Source organism: Mobula hypostoma, chromosome 2 (genome assembly GCF_963921235.1).
Source record: "Mobula hypostoma chromosome 2, sMobHyp1.1, whole genome shotgun sequence".
In the NCBI taxonomy this organism is placed as follows: Eukaryota; Metazoa; Chordata; class Chondrichthyes; order Myliobatiformes; family Myliobatidae; genus Mobula; species Mobula hypostoma.
The window spans coordinates 91,803,821-91,821,633 of record NC_086098.1 but is presented as its reverse complement, the minus strand read 5'-3'; the positions used below and the strand labels follow the sequence as shown (position 1 = coordinate 91,821,633).

At 40.5% G+C, this 17,813-nt stretch overlaps 1 protein-coding gene across 1 annotated transcript in view; it reads left to right on the top strand.

The window, feature by feature from the left end:
- LOC134357346 (protein eyes shut homolog) overlaps positions 1-17,813 on the top strand; it is a 352,502-nt gene that overhangs the window by 276,929 nt on the left and 57,760 nt on the right. The window contains exon 7 of the mRNA XM_063068797.1: positions 14,375-14,488. Coding sequence (XP_062924867.1) covers positions 14,375-14,488 — 114 coding nt within the window. The remainder of the gene's footprint in view (positions 1-14,374; positions 14,489-17,813) is intronic.

Below are 17,813 nucleotides of genomic sequence, written 5' to 3'. Positions count from 1 at the left end.
TCTCTTTATTCCCACTCTCAGTTTTCTGCTGACTAGCCAATGCTCCACCCACACTAGTAACTTCCCTGTAATTCTATGGGCTCTTATCTTGCTAAGCAGCCTCATGTGCAGCACCTTGTCAAAGGCCTTCTGAAAATCCAAGTACACCACATATACTGCATCTCCTTTGTCTACCCTGCTTGTAATTTCCTTAAAGAATTGCAGTAGGTTTGTCAGGCAGGATTTTCCTTTCAGGAAACCATGCTGGCTTTGGCCTATCTTGTCTTGTGCCTCCAGGTATTCTGTAATCTCATCTTTAACAATCGATTCCAACAACTTCCCAATCACTGATATCCGGCTGACAGGTCTATAGTTTCCTTTCTGGGAGGTGTTTCCTTTCTAGAGAAGGTCGCTCCGAACAGTGCTCCTGTAAAACACAGTTAAGATGGGGGGTGGAGGGGTTGGTGGGAGTTCTGTTTGCCTTAATCTTCTTAGGAAGTGGAGGTACTGCTGTGCCTTCTTGTTCAGGGAGGTGATATTAAGAGATGAGGTGAGTTTAGCCATGTTGTTAACTCTCTCTATGGAAGAGACATGTATTCGGAGAGAGGGTTGATTTGTCTGCACCTTCCTAAAGTCCAAATGATTTCCTTTGTCTTCTCTACATTCAGGCTCAGGTTGTTCTTCTCCCACCAATCCACCAGCCACTCTACTTCCTCTCTATACTCTGTCTCATCATCGTTCTTGATAAGCCCAACCACTGTTGTGTCATCTGCAAACTTGATGACACAGTTTGAGCTGGATCCTGTGACACAGTCACATGTCAGTTGTGCGAACAGCAGTGGGCTGAGCTCACAGCCTTGGGGAGCATCAGTGTTCAGTATAATCTGTTAGGAAGTCAGTATCCACTTGCAGAGGGAGGTGTTGAGACCCTCAAGGGCAGTTTCCCCACCACTTTCTGGGATATGATTGTGTTGAATGCTGAAATGAGGTCTAAATTGAATTGAACTTACTTTATTTCTTACATCCTTCATATACATGAGGAGTAAAAATCTTTACATTTTGCCTCCTTCTGAATGTGCAATTTTTGAGCAATAAGCAAGCTGGGAAGGATTCAGTGTAGCTGGGAGAAAGGCTTTAATGTGTTCCATGACCAGCCGTTCAAAGCATTTCATAATGGTTGATGTTAATGTCATCGGACGATAGACTCTTAGGCAGGTTACTGTCACCTTCTTTGGCACTGGAGTGAAGGCTGCTGCCCTGAAACCTGAGGGCACAATGGATTGTTCCAGAGAGGTGTTGAATCTATCCATCAACACCTCCGTAAGCTGGGCTGTGCAGTCTTTCAGAACCTGACCTGGTACATTTACAGGCCCCACAGCTTTGTGTGCATTGACTCTGGCCAGGGTCTTCCTCACATCAACTTCAGCCAGACAGAGTGTCAGCTCCCCTGGGGGTGAAGGTTGCCTTCCTCAACAGCACTCTGTTCTGTGCATCAAACTGGGCGTAAAAGACATTCAGGCTATCAGGGTGTGAGGGGTCCCGGTCACTAACACACAGGGAAGACTTGTCGTCTGTAATCCTCTAAGTTCCTTTCAATATGTGCCTCGTGTTTCTGGTATCGCAGAAATGGCTGTAAATTTTCTGATAATGCTCCCGTTTCACCTTCCTGTGGAGCAGGAAACCATGGTTCTTGCTTTCCTGATAGCTGTTGTATCCCCTGATCTAAAAGCAGCATCATGATCCCTCAGCCTGGCACAGACCTCTGCAGTAAACCATCGCTGCTGACTTCCCCTCACCTGGACGTGGTTCGTGATGGTAACATCCTCAGTACTCTTCTCTATGTAGCTGGTCACAGAATTTACAAATTCCTCGATGTTAATATGGTTACTATAGGTGGCAGTCTCCCTGAACATTCTCCAGCTCATATTATCAAAGCAGTCCTGCAGTGCAGAGATTGCACCCTCAGACCAGGTTTTCGCCACCTTTAGAACTGGTTTGACCCACTTGATCACTGGTTTGAATGCTGGAATTAACATCACAGATAAGTGATCTGAGAGTCCAATGTGGGGTTGGGGGACTGCTATATAAAAACATGGTATGTTAGTGTAAACCAGAACTAGCATATTTTCACCTCTGGTAGCAAAATCAACATGCTGGTGGATTTTAGGCAGAACTGCTTTTAGGCTTGCATGGTTAAAGTCACCAGCAATAAACCATCAGGGTATTTGGTTTGAAAGTTACTAATGGTGCTGTAGAGCTGACACAGGCACTAGTGGGGTGGGGATATATACAGTTACCAACACTATTGTAGTGAAGTCCCTCAGTATATAAAATGGTCTGCACATCACAAAATTCTCAACCATCGATGAACAATGGGATGCCACTGCTAAAGCATCTGTACACCAGATATAAAAAGGCATTTGACAAAATGCTTCAAGAAGTTGACATCTGTCATTAACGACTCCCAATTTCCAGAACAAGTATTCTTATTTCCACCATCAGGGAGGAGGTACAGGAGCCTTAAGGCACACAATGTTTTTGGAACAACTTCTTCCCTTCCTCCATCAGGTTATGGAATGGTCCATGAACTCATGAACACTACCTCACTGTTTTGCTCTCCTCGCTCTACTTTTTAATTTTTTAATGTTTCTTATTGTAGTTTATAGTATGTTTTATGTATATTACTCTGTAGTGCTGCCGCAAACCCACACATTTCACAACATATTTCAGTGATAATGAACCTGATTCTGATTCTGATTGTGATATTTAAAGTACCAAGGCAAGCTGGCTAATTGGATCCAAAACTGGCTTGGTGATAGGAGATGGAGAGTATTGCTGGAGAGTTGTGTTTCTGTGATTGGTGGTGTATCACAGAAATAGAACCAAAACCTTTGCTGTTTGCGATGTACATTAAAGATCTGTGAGTGAAGAAGGGCTGATTACTAACTTTGAGGCTGACACGAAAATTGATGGCGATGTGATTATTGAGGAATTTTGACCAGGATATAGATCAAATTAAAAATTGGGTGAAGCATTAGCCGATGGAACTTATTCCTGGCAAGTGTGAGGTGATGCATTTTGGGAAGTCAAACAAGGGTAGGGCATGTACAGTCAGAAACTAGAGAAAATCTGCAGATACAGCCTAGCCTGCTGAGATCCTTCAGCATTTTGTGTGTGATGCTAGGGCATGTACAGTAACTGGTTGGATAGTAAGGCATATTGATGAACAGCAAGAACCAGTTATTAAAGTTCACATTTACTGAGAATGACAACTTATGTTGATAAGGCGGTGCTAAAGGTGTGTGGCATACTGGCACGATCTCATACAGACACGCTTACCTTCATGAAGTTGTCAGTGTCAGATTGATTCTGGGACTGAGGCTACGTCCATACTACGCCAGATAATTTTGAAAACGCCGGTTTCAAGTAAAAACGACAGGCGTCCACACTAAGCGTTTTTCAAAATATCTCTATCCATGTTAGATGGATATTTGGGCGAATCTCCTCCTACTGGGCATGCGCAGGACACACAGAAAACATGTGAAGAGGAAACGGTATACTTACTTGGTGCGTGTTTGTCCAGTTACAGAGAGAAAAACTTTAAAGGAATTGCTCTTGGATCTCGCGCAGGAGGACTTAAAACAAAAAAAAACAAATACTGGAGCATATGGAGGCAACCGACAGGGAGTTCACGGACAGTATGACCCAGCTGACGACGAACATTGAAAAACTGACTAACTCTGTTGCATTAATAAAGCACCTTGTTAAATGTATAAAATGTCTGCATCAGTGTTATCTTGTATTTCCATACAATGTTACATTAGGCTGTTACACATCTATTGTCAGAGAAGTACTTGTCTAAATAGGTGAGCCACCTTCACACAAGCAAGGACAGAAAGCAGGGCAAAGTGAGTATACTTATTTAGTCAGTAAGCTATGGGTCAAAGTATTTGGTGAGTACATTTCTAACTCTTCTGGCTTCAGTCTCGTCCGTCTGTTCTGAAGTTGTTAGATGGTGGCGTTCAAGAAAACAACGAACATCTGTCCCGGCACGTCATGACAGCGTTTTTAAATAGTCAAAAAAGCTCACTTTACAATTTAACTCTCACGCCGTTCACACAGACTGCGCGTTATAACAGCCGTACGACAGTGCTTGCGCAGTACCGAGCAGAAGCAGAAAAGTCATTGTTGTGGTGTTGTCATGAAAGCGTTTTTAAATCTCTCCGTTTACCCCATACACACTACAATGGATATTAGGCGTTTTCAGATTTATTCACTCTGGAGACCGTTTCTGAAAATCTCCGTTTTCGGGGGATGAAAATGCCGTTTCAGTGTGGACAGAAGGTCAAAATGAAGAGAAAAAGCTTTGTTTTCAAAATTATCCAGCGTAGTGTGGACGTACCCTGAGGTTAAGTTCAGACTCACTTTTACTGGGTACCATGTGACCTACTTCGACATTTTCCTCAACAAGACAATCTTTTTAAAAATTTTACCTCTGGATCATTATTCAGCTTTGGAAAAATATTCTAAAGGTCAGGATTTACATACATTTGTAAAGGGCAGTGCCCAATTAGCGATATCAGCATGGTTATGTGAGGGAGATGTTTTGTCTCACTAATTTGATTGAGTTTATTCTTCTTGTGCAGAGGCAACAAAGGAAACTGATGAAGGCAGGGCAGTAAATGTTCTGTATATGGGCTATAAAAAGGCATTTGACATGATAGGCTGGCCCACCATTGAGGACATAATAATTTCCTTGAGGACTAGAGCCTCATGCATACAATGCACTCTTTCCAAGCAAAAAAACAGATTCTTCTGTTCACATTATTCTTTCTTGTTCGTCTTTCCCATCAATGTTCGTAAGAAGCCTTTTCATAAAATGTCACGTACTTCATTATCATTATTAACAAGGGTTAATTGGTTAATGGCCCAATTGCAGCTCAGAGCAAAAAGTTTCACTGGTGATTTACTGCTAAATCAGCAGGGGCAGTTGTAGTGTTATGTAAGAGCAGTAACTCAGCTGATTTATAGCTGTTGTCAGGTGAAAGATGCACTCAGCCAACATACACATTTGCACTTGGCTGGTAGAGATACTTATTAACTTGGTTGGAGAATTCCCCAGTGGGATAACAATCCTAGTAAATTTTGTCTTCAAATGCTCAGAATAGTTCACCATAATTACTTACTGGGCAAGAAATGTTCTGCCAGAGAAACTGCTAATAATTGTCACTTCAGAAGTCAAGCAGATATTTTCGGCCCTCAAAACTTTTGAATACCCCAACTTTTTGGGCTCCGGATTGAACTCTGCATGACTTATTTTAATTCATTTTACTTAGAGACACAGTGTGGAGCAGGCCCTTCTGACCCAGCTAGTCACAAAGACTAGCAACCCACCTACATGACCATTAAAGCACCATTCAATCTGGTCAAAGTGCCAAAGGTGATTCACAGGAGTGTTTGCTAAGCCAAAAGTTGATGAGCTGATGCACTGATAGATAGTTAGGCAGATTTGGTTTATAAGGAATGCTTTAATGGAGGAAAAAGGTAAAATTTTGGGAGGGAATTCCAGAATATAAGGCATTGGCAACCATCAAGCTTCTGAACCCATGTGGATAACATCACTAATCTTAACTCTGAACTGATTCCACAACCAACAAACTCACTTTCAAGGACTCTACAACACATGTTCTCAGTATCTTTTGATTTGCACAATTTGTCTTCTTTTGCACACTGGTTGTAAGTCAATCTTTGTTTATGTATAGTTTTTTTTTCATTGATTCTATAGTATTTCTTTATTTTCCTGTAACTGCCTGCCTGGAAGAAAATGAATCTCAATCATCATGTATATATTTTGATAATAAACCTACTTTGATTTTACGGCGTGCAAAATAATTCACTTGTGTTCTCCTAACTGTGAATAGCATGATTTTCTTTCAGACATTTGCTTCTAAGACAGGTGGAACTTATGCCAATGTTTGACAGTCTTTCTCATCCTGGACTGTACAATGGACAAAGTCTGATCATTTGAGAGCATCTGAAGAGTGGAAGGGTGGAGCTGCTATTGACAGCTTTCTGATGCTTTTGTATTTTCTCCAAGAGGGAAAGCATTCTTTGGAGAAATAGGAAAGAGCTCAGAATATATCCGTAGTTGCCAGCAGTTATGTTGCTATCACAATAGTGTGCTGTGGGTAGTTATCTACATCGGGGAATGGAGTACTCACAGAGGCTGACAGTTCTATTGATTTCCATATATTCAGTATGGGTAGACTGAGTGAAGGGTATTGCTACATCTGTCACAGTATTCTATTCACTTGTCTCCATATAGAATTCAGCAGCACAGCCAACACTTGATAAATTTTCAATGTTCTAAAACCATAAGACATAGGAGCAGGATTAGGCCTTTTAGTTATCGAGCCTTGTTCTGCCATTCAGTCATGGCTGACAAGCTTGTTATCTACTCATTGTGATCCTGCACGTTATTATTTAGCTGCACTGTACTTTCCCTGTGGCTTTTACGCTTTATTCTGTGCAATTATTTATCTTGTTCTACTTCAATAATCTACCCCGTTATGATCATACACTTTATTACCTACCTGCACTGCACTTTCTCTGCCACTTTTATATTTTATTCGCTAATATTATTGTCTTTCCTTGTTCTACTTCAATGCACTGTGTAAGGATCTATCACATTCTGATCTTGCTCTTTATAGTTTACATGTACTGCACTTTCAGGAAAGGGGGTGGTGCACATTCTCCTGTCTACATCAGCAGTGTTGAGGTTCAGAGCTTCAGGTACCTTCGAATGGAGATCACCAGAAGTCTGGCCTGATGATTCAACCATGCTGATGTCACGGCCAAGAAAGGTCGCCAATTCCTCTACTTCCTCAGGAAGCTAATGAAGCGTAGAATGGTCCTGTCAACCCTCACTAATTTTTATCAATGCACCGTAGAAAACATTCTATCTGGATGGATAATGGATTGGTATGACAACTGCTTTGCTCTTGACCACAAGAAACTATAGAGAGATTCTTGAATGGGCATCTTGTATGATAAGGTGAACTCCTCACAATTAAATTCATTATGATCTTGTAACTTATTTTCTAGTCATAGTCATAGTCATAGTCATACTTTATTGATCCTGGGGGAAATTGGTTTTCATTACAGTTGCACCATAAATAATAAATAGTAATAGAACCATAAATAGTTAAATAGTAGTATGTAAATTATGCCAGTAAATTATGAAATAAGTCCAGGACCAGCCTATTGGCTCAGGATGTCTGACCCTCCAAGGGAGGAGTTGTAAAGTTTGATGGCCACAGGCAGAAATGACTTCCTATGATGCTCTGTGCTGCATCTCGGTGGAATGAGTCTCTGGCTGAATGTACTCCTGTGCCCACCCAGTACATTATGTAGTGGATGGGAGACATTGACCAAGATGGCATGCAACTTAGACAGCATCCTCTTTTCAGACACCACCGTGAGAGAGTCCCGTTCCATCCCCACAACATCACTGGCCTTACGAATGAGTTTGTTGATTCTGTTGGTGTCTGCTACTCTCAGCCTGCTGCCCCAGCACACAACAGCAAACATGATCGCACTGGCCACCACAGACTCATAGAGCATCCTCAGCATCGTCCGGCAGATGTTAAGGGATATAGTCTCCTCAGGAAATAGAGACGGCTCTGACCCTTCTTGTAGACAGCCTCAGTGTTCTTTGACCAGTCCAGTTTATTGTCAATTCGTATCCCCAGGTATTTGTAATCCTCCACCATGTCCACACTGACCCCCTGGATGGAAACAGGGGTCACCGGTACCTTAGCTCTCCTCAGGTTTACCACCAGCTCCTTAGTCTTTTTCACATTAAGCTGCAGATAATTCTGCTCACACCATGTGACAAAGTTTCCTACCATAGCTCTGTACTCAGCCTAATCTCCCTTGCTGATGCATCCAACTATGGCAGAGTTTACTGCATGCTCTCTGCAGCTATTACACTTTATTCTGTTTTATATTGTTCTACCTCAACACACTGTGTAGTAATCTGATTGCATGACAAGCTTTTCACTGTATCTTGGCACATGTGACAATAATAAACCAATGCCACTATTAAGGTGTGACTCTTAATCTCAGTGGTGCAGGAAGGGAGCTTGCTATGTCACTGTCTTGTTCGGAATAAAGGATAATTTCAGAATAAGTGGTTGCCCCAGAAAGCAGTGGAGGAAGAAGTCTTGAATTACATTAAGGCTCAGATGAATTAGTTTTCAGACTATAGGGATATTGCACCTTATGGACATCAGCCTCTGCAGTGGATAAGGCCAAGATCAAGACAATCAGGGCAAGATGGACTTAACACCATGAAGTCTCGGCTCACTCTGATTTTTTGTTTCTGCATGTTAGAAATTCTCACTTTTTTTGTATCTTGTCATTCAGTCTTAATTTGCATCTCTTTAATTCTATTTTGTCGCTGATTTCGCTCTGATACATCCTCTCAACTTTTCCATTGTTCCTTTGTTTCTTTCTCAATCTTTAAATCCTATTTGGATGATTGACTAGTGGTCTTCCAATTGACGAAGAATGCCATTAACTACTATTCTCTCCCAACTCACATTTCCAGCAAGTTACAGAACACAGAAGGGTGTTGTACCCACTCCAGCAAGATTTAATTCATTATTTTACAAATAAATGCCTTATTATGCATTTTGATTTTCCCAAATTGTTTTCTCTTATGAATTTGTTATGCACCAAAATGCACTTTATTGACAAAAATGGACCTGTCCCATTCTTGTGAAAATATTTGAAGAAATGTTATTTGTTTCTCTTGACATACCTCTTTCTTGAACAGTACACTGTACACAATACACTAGATGAGATAGTTTGCACTGAGATTTTACAATAACAATGAAGCAATGCTCTTTAGAGGGGAGCTGGCTGGGTTCCAAACCCTCGTGCTAGAATCTCGAGGTGGAATTGCAAATGGAATTGGTATTGCCACCTGGACCGAGGTACACTGGAAAGCCTGTTTTGCATACTATTCATACTGATCAAATCATTATGCTGTCTATTGACATACAGATCAAACCATGACATTGAGGTATTACAGGGTAAAACATTAACAGAATGTAGAATAAAGTGTAACAGCCACAGAGAAAATGCAGTGCTTGTAGTCAAAAAGGTGCAGGAACATAATGAGACCGATGCTAAGGTCTAGAGTCTGTTAAATCCTAATAAAGAACCATTCAATAGATTTATAACAGCATGTCGAGTCTGTACTTGAACCTGGTGGTACAGCCTCTCAGGCTTTCATATACACAAGAGATTATGCGGCTACTGAACATCAATTTCTTTAACTTCCCGTATTTTTTTTCAAGTCTCCCTCTTTCTTCTTCCATTCCCACTCTGGCTCCCCTCTCATCTCTCCTCTTTGCCTCTGCCCCCGCCCCCCCCCCCCCGGTGCCCGCCCTGCTTCCCTTTCTCCCACGGTCCACTCTCTTCTATCAATATTCTTTCTTCTCCAGTTCTTTACCTTTCTGCCTATCATCTCCCTGCTTCTTACTATCTTTCCATTCCACCTGGCTTCACCTATCACCTTCTAGCTTGTACTCATTTCCCTCCCCCCAATATTGTCTTCTGGCTTCTTCCTCCTTTCCTTCCAGCCCTGGTGAAGGGCCTCAGCCTGAAACGTTGACTGCTTATTCAGTTCCACAGATGCTGCCTGACCTGCTGAGTTCCTCCAGCATTTTGTGTGTGTTACTCTCAGGCTTTTGTAATGGGAGGGAAAAGAAGTGTGGATGTTGGGATGGGTGGTGTCCTTAATTGTGCCGGTTTCTTTCCTGAGAAAGAAAGGTTTCTTTCCTGGATGGTAAACCAGGAACTAGTGTATGATCCACTGTGAATGTTTCAGTTCTTTGTGCCCAGGTGTACAAATGAAGAGTTGCCAATCAGGCTGGATGGGCGCGCAGGTCATTTCTTGCCTGTTATTCTCTAGTGTTTGCATGCAATCACATTTGACAATCCAGTGTTCAAATCCAGTGCTGCCTTCCAACTCTGTTCCTTAATATAAATAAGCTCTGGGAAGCTTTCTTGCCAATTTTATGTGTAATGTGTGAAGACTTGTTGCCAAGACAGCTTGAGTATCAACTAAGTGTATTCTGATACTAGCTACCATACCAAAATAATTTGCCGGGCTACAATCTGTGAATTATCAAGTTGAATATATTGTTCTGCTTTCAATCCAGCTAGCTAATTTTCTAAGAATCTCATGGGACATAGGAGCACAATTAGACCATTTGTCCCATCGAGTCTGCTCCACCACTCACTCATGGTTGATCCTTTTTTCCCCTCCTCTCCCAGCCTCTTTTCCATAATCTTTGATGCCGTGTCCAATCAAGAACCTATCAATCTCTGCTTTAAATACACCAACAACCTAAACTCCACAGCTGCCTGTGGTAACAAATTCCACAAATTCACCACCCTCTAACTTAAAATCTATTTAAAAATTCTTATAACAATCAGAACTTGATGCAGTGAGATTCCACACTTATCATTGTTTATATTCCAGGCAAGAATGATTGATAGTAATTAACAATCACTGCATTGTCTGAAGAATGCTTAGTATATTGATTACCAGATGTAATTTTCTGCAGTGACTTTAATGGGTAATTAATATGCAAATGCTGCAAACTCCTGAAGCTCATGGCAAGATGAGCTTTCACAAAGAATTTAACGGCTGGGTGACATGACCTGTGACCATTTGCAAATTGTGAGGTTGCTTTATGTATTGTGTCTTAATAATAGTGAGTGTCATTTAATATATTATTATTTGTATAGAAAAAGCAGGTCCCATATGGTGTGTACAGCCTTCATTCTCAAATACAGCAGGTGGAAGGGTCCCTAATGGTGATCATTAACGTGATGAAACATTTGATAGGTTAGACATAGGTATTATCTTTCCATCTGTGTAAGAAAAATATAGTCACTTAAAAAAGACTTAAGGAATTCAGGAGAAATTTCCCACCATCCAGGCTGTGTGCTCTTCTCACTGCTGCCATCAAGAAGGAGCTATTGGAGCCTTTGATTCCACACCACCAGGTTCAGGAATAGTTGTTACCCTTCAAACATTAGTCTCCTGAACCACCATGGATAATTTCACTCACCAGTACTTTGAACAATTTATGGAATAACTTTCAAAGGTTCTGCAACTCATGTTCTTAGTATTATTTAACTATCTCTATCGCTAGCCAACTACCTATCTGTCTGTTTATTTATTTACTCACTTTTTTGTTCATTTGTTTATTTATTATTATTTTTTGTATTTGCACAGGTTGTCTTCTTTTGCATTTTAGTTGCTTGTCAGTCTTTGTTTTACCGTGAATACCTGCAAGAAAATAAATCTCAGGGTAGGATATAAGTTTACTTTGATCTTTGATTTCTTTACCTGACTTTCTAAATAAACCTGAATTTTCCATCAGAGCACAGCAGGCAAATTGCACTAGTGCATCTAAGGTGACTATTGATAACTGTATTCAGAAAAACAGGTAGAAGAATAAGCTGACGGGAGTTGGTCTCAAGAGGGAAGAGACGACTTGAGCAGTATAACCACACAGGTGAAGATTATTTGGGCAGAATAATACTTAACACTCAAGAAAATAGTAGTTGGATAAGGCCTATAGCCCTTCAGTCCTTCTCCACTATTCAATAGGAACATAACTTACATGTTCCATGCCTCAGTTCCTCTCTGAGTCAGTTCCCAATAGCCTTTATTTAACTAATCTTTCAAAATTATGTTTCCTCTTTAAATTCCTTCTACCTATCCTCAGATAACACCATCAAATCAGCAACTATCACCCTTAAAATTTACGTTGTGCATAGTTGAAACTATAAACCAGCTTATTCTGGCTTGCTTTCTTTTTCATCTACCAGCATATCGGAACTCTATTGAACATCAAACAAATGCAGAACCTGGGAATCTGAAACTAAAACAGAAAATGCTGGAAATACTCAACAGGTCAAGCAGTATCTGCGGAGAAAGAAATAGAGTTAATACTTCAGGTCAAATAATCTACTTAGACCCTTGCCCTTTCTATTTATGTTGCCTGATCTGTAGAGTGTTTCATTTTTTGCTTCTGTTTTCTGGAATTAGAATTATGTATCGTCCTCCTTGCTGCTGCTTGGCATAAATTGCCATGCTGCTTTCTCTTTTTTGTGGTGCTGAAAAAGAGCTACATTATTATCGTTCTTTGACACTCACAGGTTGTCCACAGCCATAAAAAGAAACAGTTAGTCTCTTGACTAAAATTCTTCCCCAAACTGGAGCTCAGAGAGGAAAGCAAATCTTAGAGGAAAAAGTCTTTTTGGAAAGATTTTAACAGAACACGGCTGACTACACAATGAAGATTTACAGTACTGTGCCAAAGTCTTAAGCACGTGTATATAGCTGGGTGCCTAAGACTTTTGCACAGTACTGTAGTAATTTTATGTATTACACTGTACTGCTGCCATACCAAAGAAAAAACAAATTTTATGACCTGTGTGAGTGATTATTAGCCTGATTCTAATATGGGTCTCTACTGTGGACTGAACATGGGAAGGGGCAGGGAGAGGGGAGGGAGTAGGAAGCACCAGAGAGACATTCTATCATGATCAAAAAACCAATTGTCTGGAATCAAATTACCTTGCCTGGTGTCACAGGGCTGGGTGTGTCTGCACCCACACCACAAACCCTGCCCTGGCACTCCTTCACTGATAACTGTCCCAAACCACTCCCGGGGTACTCCACTCCTGCTGTTCCCAACATCCTTTACTCCCACCAGATTTACAAGCTCCCTCTCTCTCTATGATGACAAATACAATATTATATGAAAGTCTTAGGCACTCTAGCTCTATATGTATAAATGGATAAGCCTTTTGCACAGTGTTGTAATAATATTTTTTAATTACATGTACAGTAATTTTGTACAGATTTATACATTTTTAATGTTTTTGACAGCAATGTTTGATTGAAGAAGGAAAATGACGATTCAGGACATTTGGGAGTAATTATTGAAGTAATTTAGCCAGGCAGTTGCTAATTTGAGATGACAGAGTTAGGAATGTGCCGTAGGTTAAACAGTGGGAGTTGTGTGAGTCAACAGGTCAGACATAGGAATTTGGATGTGATGAAGTTTCCAAGAGGGCACAAGGTAAGATGTAGTGGGAATGAAGGAGCGTGAACAAGAAGGAAAATCAAGCAGATATAATGCCATATGTTTAAAATGCTGGCAGAACTCAACAAGTCAGGCAGCATCTATAGAGGGGAATAAACAGTTGACATTTTGAGCCAAGACCCTTCATTAGGACTGTGTATGTGTTGCATAATTCACCATTCTGTATCATACATTAAAAGCAAGCATGTAACTTGTATGTGGAGAAACTGCACAGGGTATTAATACAGGCATTTATAACAAAAAGGGATACATGAATGATTGCACTTGCTGTTTCAAAAAATAGTATTTGGAATTTTTTGTCAATAGTATGACTACCCATTGTTCCCAAATTAAAAGGTATGTGATATTGTTCTTTCCAGCCCTGATAAAAGGTCTTGGCCTGAAATGTCAACTGTTTATTCCCCTCCAATATTGCTGCCTGATTTACTGTGTTCCTCCAGCAGTTTTTGTGTGTTGCTCCTCCAGCTGCAGCAGAATATCTTGAGTTAAAAGTCATTTATTCCCCCTTTTGATGATTCTTTCCTTTTGAGATATGATGTATCGATGAAACACTTCATCCATGATGTCTTTGACATACATGACGCTGCATATGCATTATACTGACCTCTAATCATGCTGATGTCCTTCATTTAGAGTTGTGTCTTATTACCTGATAGTGTTTCACCAAGTTTGTTTTAGCTATAAAATAACATTAGCATACTATTTGAATTTAATTTTAATTCCTTTCGGTCATGTGCCAGCTCATTAATTTTTCTCTTTCTGCTAAATCACCTTTGCATCCATGCCAGATTTAATTTTTCATTTCACTTATTCCGTTATCAGCAACAGAGGGAGAAAACTTCCCTCATGTCATCCGAAATGCATCCTATTACATCTCAATGCCATTTCCATTTTCATCCACTTTATTGATATAAATTGATAAGGAAATTGGCTGCCTCAAGCCATATGAATCAATATAGTGACAGTTTAGCCCGTCGAGCATTGTGTACATTGGCAAATCATGACAGATTGCAAGAAATGAGTTTCAAAGTCGCACTTTAAGCAAGCCAAAGCAGAAAGGTGTGACTCTCAAAACAGGAAGCTAACAGTAGGGGTAATGGCTGAGGCATCCTCCGTGTAAGTGCAGGAGACATTTATATATTTATAATTAGATGGCATGGGAATTAATGAAATATCGTTCCTTCCCTACGCTACAGGTATCAACTGTGAAATCAACATAAATGAATGTCACTCGTCTCCCTGTCTCCACAAAGCAACATGCATCGACCTCATTAATAGTTATGAATGCATCTGCCTGCCTGGTTTCACTGGTGAGTTGCTCCAGTCTGCAGTATTTTCTGCCTGAGCCATTAGCTCTTGCCTCTTTGTGCTGTGCTTGATTGTGATTTACTCCTAACCCTCTGACCTTCCTTTTCATCTCAAAGTACATCTGGGATGGAGTGTCAAGGCACAGCCAGTCAGCCTAACCCAAAGCTGTGTTCCGTAGCACCAAAATAATTCTCGAAATCAAGTCCACCCCAAGGGAGGATTAGTGTCTCTTTAGTAATGCTGAGGTGTGAAGTGAAATAAATACATCCAGGCAGTAATTTGTGTTGGTTCCTGTTTTGACTGACTTTGTGCTGCCTCTAATCACAAATGCTTTGGGATTTTTGCTGCATGAACAGCAGACTGAAACTTCTCTCTCACTCTCACTATCTCTCTCTCTCTCTCTCTCTCTCTCTCTGACTGATAAGTCTTTTTTTCTTTCTCTCCTTCTTCCACCTGCCGTCCGTCATTGTCTTTAAGGAGGAAATTGTGAAACAGACATAGATGACTGTGCCTCAGACCCGTGTGAAAACCAAGCCACATGCATCGACCTACTTGGTAATTACTTCTGCCATTGTGCGCCTCCATTTAAAGGTAATGAACACTGAGGGAGAAGGAAATGCAAGCATAATTAACTTCAGAAAGCATTCCCAACAGTTGTCTGAGCTGATTTCACTTTTCTAACGTCATTATTAAGCAGCTGTTCACATAACCAAGTCACAGAGGGGGGGAAAAAACAGGTTGAATTAATTTGAGTCTGAGAATATTACAGGGTAAAATACTGCAGACTTTTACACCTATACTGCAAGATAAATTTTGTAATGTAACTCCTGCGTAGTGCTGAGAGTTCCAAGGCATTTTTTTGACAACAAATAATGAACAAGGTTGTCATTTGGAAATGGCAAATAACACTAATAGCAGGGAGCTTAATGCATTTTAAACTATAGGGCAGGACGCAGAGTCATCTTAGTCCCGATTCTGTCAGAGATGCTCTTTCTTCTGAGCCAGGATGTTGTGGGCTTAAGTCCTGCACCAATAACTTAACACAGAATCCTTGACTGCTACTCCAGAACAGCCTTCACAGTAGGGAATTGTTCATTTCTGACAAACAATACATCAGTAAAGACTTTAAATATTGAAGTTTTATTATTTGCATGAAAGACAGCATGGTAGCATAGTAGTTAGAGTAACACTTTACAGCAGTAAATATAAGATCGGGGTTCAGTTCCTGCCACTGCCTGCAAGGAGTTTGTGCATTCACCTTGTGACATTCTGGGTTTCCTCCTGGTGCTCTGATTTCCTTGCTCATTCTAAAGATGTGTGAGTTAGGGTTAACATTTTGTGGGCATGCTATGTTGGTGCTGGAAGCATGACAGCACTTGCTGGCTGCCACCAGCATGTCTCCAACTGTGTTAGTCACTGATGCAAACAAGACATTTCACTGTACATGTGACAAATAAAAGTCATTTTTTAAATTTATGAAAACCAAGACCCATGGAACCTCCCAAGTGGAAGTTGAGAGATGTCTGGCGTCTGCTTGGAGAGAAGCATTAAGAGCATTCCTGGACTGTCAATATGGATTACTTGTCACTTATCCCATTGCTTTTCTATGGGTATAGGCGGGCTGATTGCAGCATTTCTCTACAAGAGTGGCAGTGGAAATAGAAGTTCATTCTTATCTGCTAGTTCTGACAAAGCATTCATCCCAGCCTATGTCTCATTCACTCGTTATATTTCTGTCTGCCACATCTAGCCCCACTACCAGAACAGATTTAAAGGACACTAATCCTTTACTCTTACCTATCCATTTACCAACTTAATTTTGCATTGCATTTTATATAGTATCTTCTTATCTCCTGTCATTTTAGAGTCACTAAAACAGACCGTTTAGCCCACTAAATCCACAGTAAACACTAATAGGAATTTACACCAAACATCATTTTTTTTCTCTCCACAATCAGTCCCCTTGACTGATCCACTTACTTGCACACCAGACAGCATTTGCAGTGGTAAGTCAGGCCACCAGACCACACCTCTTTGAGATATGGGAGGAAACCAAAGCACGGGAAGGAGATCGTGAAATCTCAGTGAGAATGCTCATACCCCACATCAAGATTGAACCCAGACCACTGGAACTGTGAGTCAGCAGCTCTGCCAGCTGTGCTGCCCAAATATTGTTTGCTCTTTAAAGGCCCTCACTTTCTTAGCTCACCACCTCTACTTGTGGCATAAGATCAAGTTTTCTTTTGTTATTTTCCTGTAAATGCAAATTGTTGTTGTTTGACAAGATGTTGAAGAACTGAGGGTAAGCTGAGCTTTGATATTCCACAGAAATTATTTCCTTCTCTTGGCTTCAGTCATGAGCTAAAATAAGCAGCATTTTAATCATAAACATAGTTCTCAGCTGTCTCAATACACAGAAAACAGTGAAAACATGATGTTGGCCATATTCCATTACACTTCCCAATGTTCCGAAAAGCAAGCAGAACCTTCAGATCTAAAGGAGAAACAGACATATAAAAAGACTTTTAGAATTTTTACATCAGTTTATCACAATCCCACAAATGTGGCAAAAACATTTCCCTACATTTTGAATTAAAATTTGATGTCTGGTATGAAAACAAATATATATTAATATATTATAAATTAATTGTAGTACACTTATCAAAGTGCAAAACATTGACATTTTACTGGAAGGCCTGGCAGTATTCTGAAGGAAGGTTGGGTAGGAGTAATAATAAAACAGTGTGCATTGATGGAACAAATTGAAACATTCTGGGGAAAATCATCAAAAAAGGAAGATGGAATAGAATGAAAGACTGGTATCAGAATCAGTCAGAATCAGGTTTAATATCACCTGGTTCATCATGAATTTTTTGTTGTTTTGTGGCAGCATTACATTGCAATGCTGAATAATAAAAACTATAAATTACAATAAGTATATATACAAAGAAAATTAAATAAGTGGCACAAAAAGTGAGGGAAAAATACAGAGGTATTGTTCATGGGTTCATTGTCCATTCTGAAAGCTGATGGCAGAGGGAAAGAAGCTGTTCCTGAAACATTGAGTGTGTGTCTTCAGTCTTCTGTACCCCATGCTTGATTGTAGCAATGAGAAGAGGACATGTGTTGGGTGATGGGGGTCCTTAACGATGGCTGCCACCTTTTCAAGACATCACATTTTGAAGGTGTCCTGCATACTGGGAGGGCCTAGTGATCATGCTGGAGCCGGCTGAAATTTACAACTTTCTGCATTTTTTTCCAGTGCTGTGCAGTGGCCCCTCCATACCAGATGGTGATGGAATAACTTAGAATGCTGTCCATGGTACA